This window comes from Coptis chinensis, unplaced genomic scaffold, assembly GCF_015680905.1.
Source record: "Coptis chinensis isolate HL-2020 unplaced genomic scaffold, ASM1568090v1 utg1955_pilon_pilon, whole genome shotgun sequence".
NCBI lineage: Eukaryota > Viridiplantae > Streptophyta > Magnoliopsida > Ranunculales > Ranunculaceae > Coptis > Coptis chinensis.
The window spans coordinates 286,258-298,913 of NW_028238119.1; the positions used below are offsets into that span (position 1 = coordinate 286,258).

A 12,656-nucleotide genomic window follows, 5' to 3' on the forward strand; every position below is an offset into this window, starting at 1 on the left:
TAGCTGCGAATATTGATTGTAAAATGAACACGACGGTCTGCTGAAACACTATGTACTTTTGCAATTGTAACATTTATATTCAAACAATCAGAGATTTACATAATCAATAAACAAAAACCAAAAATTGACTTTGTACCACTGATATACAGTAAAAGTAGGATGAACAATAAAGCATGACAAAAGAACGACATAAAAACATGGAAGATGTTACATGAATAAACCTAAAGATGTATATCTTCAACTATTTTCAGCTGTTCTGATACAATCAATGACTATCATCCCCGTCAGACTAAAGAGAGGAATATGCAAGGGACGACAGAGGAAACAACTTTTTGGTAAGGAACTTAATGAAAGAATTTAAAAGAAAAAACTACAAAATTCTCGAAATATATGAACAATAAGAAAAAAAAAAGGACAAACAGAAAAAAAAATAAAAAACGCATCTGATATCTCACAAAATTGGAGACCCCAGGTACCCCGGCTGTCAAAGGATGGACCCTTCACTATGGCACAATGTTGATCGATAGATGGCATGTATTCCATATACCACAACTAATGGGGAATTATGAAGCAGTTATGTGAAAAGGGTGACAACATCTCTTCTGTAACCCCTGACCATTAACAGTCTTGGTACATTCTCTACCAACATATCCATGTATTCCATGTAAAAGTAGGGTGGATGGCTGACTGGTGGTGGGGGTAGGCTTACGAGCACTACTGCTGCCATCCTTGAGTACCGCATATCGTTGAATTTAGCTTCAAAGTTGTGTAAAGGAACTTCTCCACTTGCTGTTCATTCACAACCACAGGCTTTCCGTCAGCCATTAGTGGTGCCCCTTCTCTTTGAGCTCTATCCTTCATCTCCACTAAGTACGCCTCAATCCGCTGCTTAGCCGCATTGAATGCTTCCACAGAATCATCCTGTTGCACATTACCTTCCACATGTGCCTCCCATGATTTCATTGTTATAACAATCACCTCGGCCTGCATGCGAAGATCATATAAAAATTTCTTCACATCAGCCTTCAAATTCCCTGCATCTGTATCCTCCTCTGCAATACAGAACACCTGGATCTTGCAACTCTCAAAGCTCTCCTTTGTAAGAAGTAGCTGAGAGAGAAGAAGCATGAGACCACCATCCCTCACAATCCAATACAAATCAATGGTCCCATATTGTCTCTGGTACTCATTGGGCCACTCATCAAGGCCTTTGACAATCACAACTGCCTTGTTTGCGACAATACAATCATTGATGATGCCAACAAAGGTGGCTGGAATCTCGATCAGGTTTTCCCTTCGCCAGATCTCTGGGTACCTCATCACAACAATGTTTGGCTTAAGGTTGCCAAGGCCCATTGTCTGGACAATTCCACTTAAAGCCTACAGACATGTTCGGTGCCACAACTATCTCTGCCACACCTTCACAGCGCTTGTAGTCTATGTAGGTGCTGAGCTGGCGGCAGGCAACTTTAGCATCCTCAGCACACTCATGGTAATCCCCATCAAGGATAGAAAAAAAGATGGACATACCTCGGCCCTTCTTCTTCATGCAGTTGGCAAAGTCAGCAAGTTTTGGATGGCAAGGAACATTCTCTGGAAGCTTTCCCCATGGCCGACAGAATATAAGAGGGATCGGATACCAATTTTTGGGATGAACTTGATTCGCTGCAAGAAATGAAAGATGCTATTCTCAGACCCCTCATCAGAAGTAGCATACATGGGTAAAAAAATATATCATTTCAAGCAGTTTTAAGTTGGTAAAGATACCTCCTAATGATCGAAGACTGCGAAGAAGGGCCAACTGGAAATACGACTTTTGAATCCATCACCCCAGTCTCCAGCCTTCCCTTTTAGGCTCACATAATAATATATAAGGCTAACAAGGGCAAGGGAGACAACCGTGAATGACCACGAGATCAAGAACATAATAACTGCAGCAATCAAATAAAGAAGTATTAAAACACGCTTAAAAGATTATTAAATAAACGATAAAACATAAACCCTCAGACACATGTGGAACCATCATAACCCTATATTGATGCCCAAAACCAACGAGTTTGCTCATAAACCAAATATATAATCCTGATCATGATGCTTACAGAATGCAATAGACAGATAAATAGTAATGTCCAACTGTTATCCATGAACAGCAAGTTTTTTACTCACTGAACAAAAATCTGGTAGAAACTGTCTGTGAGAAAACGCCAACATGAGAAAATAACATGTTACAGTGTCTGCTATCATGCACTAACTATTGTCATCCATTAACCATGAAGACCCTAAGAACAGCTGTTCAATGATTTCAACACTCAAATAGACAAATAGATATTCATGGGTATAGAATAATATCACACAGAAAAAATCGTCTAAAATGAAATAGTGGCGCAAAAGGTCTTTAAAAGTAATGTGTGCAATGGAGAGAAACACACTAGAAATAGGTTTTTAAACCTTTATTTCCAAATAAAAGACTCCTGCAAGAAAAACACTATAAAATGGGGCTAGTATATACTGCATCTCTTTACTTCTGCTAGATTCCATCAGCAGATACTGTTTACAGAATTTCGTTGGCCACAGTGGGTGCCGCGTTGAATTTTCAATTTGACAAAGCAGAGAGTAAAAAATAAGAAAATAAATTCTCAGCTGCAGAGATTACTCAGATGATCACGTTATTTCCCATGCCTTTATCAAAGAGGTATATACCATTTACTGAAATGGTAAGCAATTTGTTCAATGTAACATAGTTTTCCATATAATGGTGTAACTTGTTTTGTTTCACATGCTTTTCTGTCTACACTCAACAAGTGATTATAAGATGCAATGAAAAAGTTGGGTGTTTCAGATTAATGAGCACAGGCAACACACTAACACTGTAACACCAGAAGACCAAATTTTGTATCTTGTAAAATATTCTCATCTCTTTGGTGAACTTTGACAAGCTTCCAATCACAATGCAATAGACATAATCAACAACTAAGATGAACAATTGGCAACAAGGACCTCCAAGAAATAGCAGGCTCCACCACATTGCATGTGTCAAAACAGATGGCAATAGACTTGGAAAAAGATAACAAGTTAAGCATCACCAATAACCTAAAAATCCATTTTTAGTAAAGTAACTTAGTTGAATTGAGATAAAAGCAATGGCGCTGAGACTGCTTAAAAAACTATCCTAAGACAACAAGAGAAGATGTATATTGTCACATGCTCAGTTATATATTATCTTCAAGAAAGACAGACAGAGGGGAACTCTAAACGAACAAACATGACCAATAAGTTAGTCGGCATACCAATACAAAGTGATGCTCCAAGAAGAGAAAGGCTCCAGTGGTGAAATCTCCACCGGGGACGCCAGCTAGGTGCATCCAGAAGGTCCAGAAGGAATGAAGATAAGTTCACCCCCGCATAACACAGGAGAAAAAACATGGTAATGGTTGGTGAGATAAGATCCAAGTTCGAGCACAACACACCCAATACATATGAATGCCGTAAAGAGGGTGGCAATGTAGGGCTCACTCCCATCAGCAACCTTAAAATAGTTAAGAACCGGTAGGATATCATCATTGGCAATTGCTGCAAGCAATCGAGGAGCCCCTGTGAGACTTTGAAGTGCAGCCCCTAGAGTTGATAGGATAATCCCCACATAGATGATAGCAGGAAGAGGCCAAGCCACTGTAGCAGTAAGTAGCCCTTGAAAAAGTTATTTTCACAGATAGCTAAAATAACAGAAAGCATTTACTCCAAGCGTGAAATAATATTAGTCTCCAAGTAAAGATTTTCCATAGCGTTTGACACCAAAGATAAAGAAAGAAATCTACCCGACATGTCTACAAGATTTATACTGAATATGACTCAACCAAAGGTAGTAATACAGAAATTATATTTTGGGCAAAAGAGGAGAGCACAAGGAAAAATATCAGATCCATAGTCTGCCTGTATATGACAAGAATTTATAACTTGGAAGAAGGTTTTAACCAATGGAATGAGGAAAATATGGACCTGAACAAACAATGTCGACACTCCGTTGTTATGTTCCAAGGTTAAAACAGGATATTAAAAATACAACTTTTTGCTAAATTATAATTCAGTAGCAAAGAAACTGATGAGCATCAAAAAGATACTCTGGTAAGGGAGCATGGTTAAAGAATCTAAGGGGTACAGTAAGAATGTTGCAAATATGGAACTGAAAGGGCAGTTTGCCTCAAGTGATGGAACTGATTTCGACTACATACATGATACACCGTAGAAAATATGTTATAAGAAACAAAAACCTTTTTCGACCACGCTGACTATGTTTTTTTTCAACTAACTGTCTTAGATCTTTGCAAACAGTTTCAACGTGGTTTGGAAGATCAAATGAATGGTATCCATTTCAAACAAGATTCAGGCCATTGTGGAGCTATGCAGGATTGAGCATAATTGAGAGATTGTCAATGTGAGAAGTAAACTATATTGGTACATTAATAATTGATGAGCCTTTCTCTTCTTTTGATGAATGCTAATTGTATGCTTATAAGTTTTTTTTTTCAATCATATTCTTAATATTTCTCACTCAATCAAAGGGGGGGAAATACACACACACACACGCAGGGTAACTAGGTGAAATTCAGTAAGGGATCCTGAATCCCAAGAAACGAATGTAAGAGACACAATCCATCTAAAGTCAATAACAAATTTGAAAAGAAATGAGTACCTGTCTTTCATGAGCTTTTCTCTGGTTGCGAGAGCTCCAAATAACAGCACAGAGATTAAATATAAAGCAGTTGTCGTAAGAGAAGCAGCCAGGGTTCCAGCCGGTATCGAACGTTCAGTATCTTTCAACGAGGGCGAGCGATTTGAACCAGCCATAATTCCAATAACAGCAGGGAAAAAAAGACTCACCAATGCACTGGAATGGTGAACAATTTTATTAGAAAACTTAGAAGTCATCTAGAATAGGAGGTTAGTTTGCTTCTGAGAGAATCCAGCAAGATTCAACAGTTGCACAAAAACATATATGAAATGAACATTTATAAAAACTCAGTGGCCACTTGAAACAAGATTATAAAGCAACAGAAAGGTAGTTTTTCCCTGGATTGAACTTGGGTAGAAGATCTATTTCTCTTCGAGATAAACGAGTGACAAAAATGAAAAGAAGAAAGAAAAAAAAATGTTTGACACCCAGGTTTATGAGTTGATTCCCTTGGTTGTGCATTATAATGAATTTATAAATCTAAAGAAACAAGTGAAATCAGCCATCACAAAATCAACTTCACCACTAAAGACCCACTTCAATACTAGATACTACATGGTAATGTCAATGTGTGTAGACATAAAAAGCATATCCAAAAGTGTGAAGAACGAAGCTCTGAATCTATCAAACAATAGTGGCACTAATTAAAGGGAGCCCATAAGATCCCAAATAAGTCACATATTCACCATAACAAAACAGAATAGGTATACCTACACGAAAACCATTAAGCATTTGTGTTGCTTACTTAAAATTCCAGTCAATTGATCCATCAGGATCAGGTACCCCCTGCATTGTTGGTGCGTTGAAATTCTGAACTCAAATTGTCTTTAAATGTCGTTGAGCTCAACCCGTGATTCCAGCTGTGCAAAGATTGGAACCATTTATCAGTAAATTCTAGTGCATAAACTAAAAGAAAAGATAACTTATAAAAAAGAAAAGAAAATGCAGATAATCTTCAGTTGGTAAGAGGTATTTTCAGAACAAAATCACAAGTGCAACTTGGAAATACCAATGGAAAATGCTCAGAATGTCCATTTGTATACTTATCTTCCTATTCTTGGTCTGCATTCTGCAATCCTCCTAGCAACTTCATTTATTAAATAACCTTGAATTTTCATTTCAAATTAACTAAGATCCAGGTTTGTAGAGCAGATTAAAGATTTTGGCCACTCTCATTAGTCAGTTTTTTTTTACTTTAAATTTGGAAACTTGCCCAAAGACTAGAAGATCCATCGGCCTTCCATGTAACTTCTTTCTTTTTTTAATTTTATAATAATGTTATACAGAAAAAAATGAGAATACAAGTGGGGCCTTCAAATGCAAGTACATATGTCCACTAATGGCTCTTCCATCCAAACAACTATAGGATATGAGGAAACCGGGATTCTTTTCCCACTGACCATAAACAGCTATGATTGGTGATTACAAAGTAGGTAAGCATGATCATTCTCATATGAATCATGTAGGAGAAGTTCAGGAAAGGTGTCAATCGAATTACAAGGACAAGTTGATTCAACTTGACAAAGAGAGGTGTGTGGTTAGGAAGTGGGACAAGTTTATGAAGGGTAAAAGAGAGCCGTATCACTCTATCTTCAGCTAATATACTTTTGCACATTTTATTGATAGACAACATATATACGGATGGTATCCTGTTCAATTAAACACTCAAAATCATCTTTCTAATTCAAATTGTTCAGAAAATACAATAATGTGAATGATTTAAGGCTTGTTTTGCAAAAGTTTAAATCAATTTCAATCATCTCTAGGTGCACCATTTCGTTTAACAGCTTGTTGTGCTACTTTTACAGTCAGATAAATTAAAGCAAATTTCAAACTATGGAAATCATCCCTGAACGGATGGAAAAGAAAGAACTTACGTGATGGATCATCCTTCTTCGCTAAAGAAGACCCCAACAAAAATGCAAAACAATGAGAACAATACTGGTATAAGGAAAGCAGGGGCAACCCGGTTGATCATCTTCACACCGCCAAATACAATAAAAACTAGGAGAATGGTCACAACAATCCCATATACTTGCAGATCATGTAAACTCGGGCTGTGTATGGTCTCCGGAATTCCTGAAGTGGTATTGACACTGGTTACACTGCCTGCATTGCCAAAATCAGGAATACTAATTAGAAATAACACATTATTTAGATACTACATACTCATGCCTACTACACACGTCGGCATGCCTGGAAGACATCGTATCCCAACATTGATCAGACACCTGAACATAGTAGTTGATATTCTTAGGTCCTCATTCAACATCGGTCTCATTTGATAGATCTTGAGAATAACTTTGCTTTTATGGCTTATACTTAACAAAGAGGATTCTTACAGAGATCGAAGCCAATGATGTCACCTGATGCAAATTACTCATTTACCTTTGAACATTCCTGCACTTGGAACAGCATCTAAAAAGGTTTCAACAGCTCCCAATACATACCTGAAGAAATCATTACCAACAGAGGCAGGAATTAAAAGTGAATATTTCTTGTGAATTCTCTCTCACAGTAAGAAAACATATACAATCTATCTGAAATCCCAAAACATAGAGTTTGATATTGCTGCATAGCCATCACTCTAGAACAAAAGATAATAAGAGCTATATTCCACTTACATAGATCCAGCAACAGCATTCCCAAGGAAGAAGCACAGCCCAATACTTACACCAACCTCAGGACCAAGTGCTCGACCAATCAGATAATATGGTCCACCACCCTAGAAGATACAAAAGGAAAAATCTGGTAAGAAAGGAATCAACATTTACGTAAGACCCAAAAGAATGACACACTCAGAGGTGCAAGGAGGAAATTCTATTCATTGTTGTTTCTCCAAGATTCTATTCCTTATACATTACATAAAAAGGCCTGAAGAGAACATCCACCATCCACCTGTCTCTCCAATGTTTTCCTCCTTATACATACAACTCAACAGTCACGAAAATTTTCTATCAGAGAAGAAAAAAATTAAACATTCTCCTTCAAAACTTTTCTTATTGTGTGTCCAAGTCTTTCGTCCTCAACATACAGACATAAGTCATAGATATCCTCCTTATATTGTTTCTACAGGTGTCTAATTTGTACACAGTCACAGAAAGTCTGAATCCATTACAAGTTACAACACAGGGAAGTATACTTTGGTGATTTCTAATTGTGCCTCATTACAACAGAATTTTACATAATTCAGTTACAATACTCCTTTCATACTAACACGAACTTGAGCAATAATAACTTATTCAAAAAAAAAAGGTGGACAAGCAATAATCAATAAAATGATAAAAGGCATAATTCGGGTATCACATACCTTCATTGCACCATTAGTAGCAATAGCACTTAACGATAATGTAGTCAAGAAAGTGCACAAGCCACAAAAGGAGACTAACAATAACGAGTCCAGTATGCCAGCCATACCAACTATCCTGAAAAGGGAAGAGGGCAGTATTTTTTCATTAACACTACTAGCGAGTAGCGCGTTTAAAAACGAAAAACAACAACAGCAAAAGCAAAAAGACCATATCTAAGACAGAACCTCAGTTGTTTGTTCTCCTCACCATTCTTGCCTTAATCCCTTGTGAATGACCTCAGCCACAAGAGTTCTCACTTTACAACCCTTTATATTGTATGTCATACCACCTATTTTGTTCTACTTCTTCAAATCATTTTTAATACCTTATCCAAGGTTAAATTTCTTTCCCGTCATTGTCTCTTTCGTAGGATACATACTAATCTCTCTTCAAACAGGTGAATCATTCAACAGGATTAGTTGTATCATATCCACAAGAAGGTTCCTATTCAATGATCAGAATCCTAACTGACCATATATTACAACCCTTAACATTCTTTCTTGATTTCTGAAAATAGAATTGGACACACCAACTGATCTACTAACTTATACATGCAAGGTCTACCATTACGGATAATAATTAATAGCATAGGGTAGATGTTATTTACCAAGAAAATCGGATAAAATAGATGATTCCCATTATATTTTGCAAGCATGGTACAAATACACCCATCAAAGTCCCCAATTTAATTCCAGCTGGCTGCAAGATAAATCATATTTCATCCATCAAAAACACATGGAAAAGATTTTAAAAGTCAGCAAAAGTGTAAAACTACAATATATTTTATATTTTGACTGGTAATCCCTAATTACATCAGGGTACCTCTTGGGTAATGCCTTCCCACCTAAACATAAGATTGAATTTGTTGAGATTATTCCACCCCCATTTTCTAGGTGTGTCCCATACTCCCACCTATGTTCTCTCCCCGAGCCTCCTCTCATTTATAGAATTTGTCCCTCAACATACGTTCGAGCTTATGGAGAAATTGACAATTTGATATGGTATTGGAGCAGGCTATTGTGTTTGGTCCAAAGGGCCTTGTTGGTTACTCCACGTAACCCAAATATGTTTGACCACGTGTTAGGCTCAAGTAATGCCACACGTGAAGAGGTGTGTTGAGATGTTTAGTCCTACATGGGATATGTTAAGCCACACATTAAAGGTTATAAGTCTTGGGGCCTCTCCAATTATCACCAATTGGCTTTAAGTTGGATGTCCAAATTTAATAGAATTTCCAAAGAACCTCCTCAATCACCTAGCCTTTTCCTTACTTCTGGAGCCCCTCATATTCCAACTAACTATATTAAAATTCATTGGAACTGCAATATATTTAAAAGGTTTCTGGCTGTTCCCTGCCAACAGCCATATAGTAAACCACAAACAAATTAATTCAAACTCAGCAAGTCACTGTTGTACTAAAAAAGATGTATCCCATGAAAGATTCTTTCGGTTGGTAAATGAAAATCCTCGGTATAGGAACTTATTATGAGAACACACAGTATCAACATAACCGTACTCATATAAACATCACATTCTTCATCAAAAAGCCACACACGGTTGACTGTTGTAATTTTTAAATGAATAGTAAAATAAAGGAGACATGTTTATTGTAATGATGGTAACATGTAAAGAGGATTACCGAGCAAAAAAAAAAACATGTAAAGAGGATTAACATACCTTTGGCTGACCAAGAGTGATGGCGATATCCTCCCCATCTCTGGGACTAGTAGGTGCTGGAATTTGTTCTCCTGTCATGCTGAAATTTGGTCAAGGAAAAAGGTAATGATTGACATACAAATGATACTCATGATAACACTACAAATAACTAAGTAACATGGAAACTTCATGATAACACACAGTCTCACAGACAGGTTGTGCATACAAATTCAAACTAGGGTTTCTTCTATACCCTAAAATACAAATAAAAACTCCATATACAAAGTCACAGCTCCATGATATGCCTTTTTTTTATAGTTATTTATTTGTAATGAGGGGTTTTGTAAGGTCTTGATCCCAAGAATTAGTTGTTTAACTAAAGAATAGTAAAAGTTGCTATTATTTTAATTCGTTGTGTCCCCGTGTCCTACTTCATATATCCGGATATAGCAAGACTTTGCGGCATTTTGTGCTAAGATCCTCAGTGCACTTAGCTAAACTTGTTAATGAGTATAAACACTTAAGTAAAGAAATAATAATAATAGACAAGTATTACCTCTTGAGGCCAAGAATATTAACAAGAGAATCGAAACCAAACAACTCTAATTTGGATTCCTTCTGAGGCCCATTCAGAGCTGCATGAGTAGGAAGTGAACCCTCCATTGCATCAGAAGCTTTATTTGCTTGTGGTCTTACTTTAACTGGCCTGCACAAACAGAATAATCATTAAACCAATAGAGAGAAGTCAATTCTATTAATTCTATTAAAAAAAAAAAAGAGCTTACTTTAGGGAAATATCACGGTCGGGCAAACGAGAAGAAGAAGCAGGTTCTAAGGCAGACATTTCAACAACAGCTCGATCATGTGCCACCACTGGTCTATATTGACGACTCCCACCACTTCTCGATGGAACCACCTCTTCTTCGTGACTCTCAATCTCTCCATTCTCCATTTCTTCTTCAAATCCAATACCCAATCAATCCTAATAAATGAAATCGAGCTGCTGGGATTGATTGATTGAATGAATGAATGAATGAATGATTTTTTTTGTTATGAGTGTGTTGTATCGGGATTAACAGATCCAATGTAAAAAAACAACAACAAAAATGTCCTCGAGATCTGTGAAGAGATCTGAGAGAATGAGGAAGAAGATGGAGATCTGAAGAAACGGGAACGAAAAAATGAAGAAAAACTGTCCCTGCTTGGAGGGATTAAGGTGGCTAAACTTAAATAGACGGTTTTACCCTTATCTTAAGTCACGTGAATCAATCGGGGTTTGAATGTTACGGTTGCTTGTCAAAGATTTGGTCTAACATTTGAATATTACGGGGTGAGATTTTTAGAAAACAAAAAAAAAACTGTTGAACTCTAAGGGAACATTGGCGACACAACAATAACTGTTTTCGGTTATACAGTTTTCATACCGGTGGGAAACTACTCAAATGTAGTAGACTTGTAGTTTTTTTTTGATGCAAGTAGACTTGTAGTTGAATACTTTAATAGTAGAAACAAATGGAACTTGGACGTAATACACAAATCTGCTATATATATATATATGTCATCATGAAAGAAATGGTCTTTAATCTAGGCGTACCTAAAAACATAATTTAATGACAAAATCTAGAGTACGCCGGTTTATGGGTATGCATGTTATTTGGTCCTCCACCAACAAAAGGTGAAGTGTATTGCATGGCAAGCTACTCGATCTAGACTCTCTTAGCCCTACATATTGGTACAATCAGCACATGCTAGAACTGCTATAACTTAATCAAACATAACTACACAAAATTTGAAAAGTATATGCTTCAATTATTTAGGTACATATATTTGGAAAACACAAAATTTGAAAAGTATAAGCTTCAATTATTTACCTGCATATATTTGCCTATATTTGGAAAATTCTCTTCATACGAAATTAGAAACTATTGGTGATTTCGTGTTGACAAAAAGTGTAAATCTCTCACTTGTGTACATTCCTGCTCGCCTTAGTTTACTCATGATATATACATTTTCCTAACTCTTGACCCTGCAGATGAGGATTTCATACTCATATAGGATTAACATAAAGCTTCCCCTCATGAACACTGCCAAAAGAGGAATCCACCGTGTGTAGATTAAGAGTGGTGTCAAATACACAGCAATAAATAACACCAAAACAACAATTCAACAGTAATATTGTTCTTCTCAATAAAAAAAACACGAACTACTGAATAGATCGAGGAGGCTATATCGTGTTTATAACCTTGCATATTTAACACCTAATACATCATAGAGACAAACAATCAATCTGAAAATAATAAAATTAAACCTGGAAGTATTCTATGAACTAACATTGTTTCTTGATTTTGAGTTATAGATTCTTGACAATAGTGTATGATGCCAACAACTTGTTCGTAACCTTCACTAGCTTTTTTGTCATATGCTTTGTGTACGAAATCTTCACTTTGTCTAAGGTGCTCGCACTCCGAATCAAATATTGCAAAAGGTTTTTTTCAGTCTTAGTTCCTCGGTACTTTTTGATTTCAAGTGTTGTAAGGTGGTTCAGTCTATCTCGAACAGGAAGCTTTTGTGCTGGGCAATATTCACTCGGATTGATGTAATAGTCTGCAGGGATGTAACTTGGGAGCTCCTAAGTGGCATGAAGTAAACAACTTGTTAATCCGAACCAAAAAACAAAAGTTCGCAAATTATAAATAATAAACTTGATGGCTGTTCTAGTAGTACCTGAATATAGATGTGAAGAGTTTGCAGGTTGGGAAAACTCCTAATTAGGAATCTAATAACTTGAAGATGATTTTTGGTACGGAATATATTGAGATGCAAATGTTTCAGACTACATGATAGGGTAGGAAACGATGCCAAATCTTGATGCCGGCTGAGAGACTAAAGAACAAAAAGGCATATCAAGTATTAAGTCATTA

The 12,656-nt window shown here is 36.7% G+C and overlaps 1 protein-coding gene across 1 annotated transcript; it reads right to left on the reverse strand.

Annotated features, from left to right (window-relative positions):
* Positions 1-438: 438 nt before the first annotated feature.
* Positions 439-10,836, reverse strand: LOC147473688 (cation-chloride cotransporter 1-like). Its single transcript, XM_086587136.1, is given in 20 exon segments — positions 439-741; positions 744-1,371; positions 1,373-1,665; positions 1,768-1,812; positions 1,815-1,931; positions 3,288-3,454; positions 3,456-3,685; positions 4,690-4,885; positions 5,475-5,515; positions 5,517-5,575; positions 5,578-5,589; positions 6,607-6,631; positions 6,633-6,838; positions 7,118-7,179; positions 7,354-7,454; positions 8,040-8,154; positions 8,687-8,778; positions 9,757-9,835; positions 10,292-10,441; positions 10,521-10,836. Coding segments are annotated over 20 exon segments (2,952 nt in total). The 5' UTR covers positions 10,688-10,836; the 3' UTR covers positions 439-574.
* Between the last annotated feature and the right edge of the window lie 1,820 nt (positions 10,837-12,656).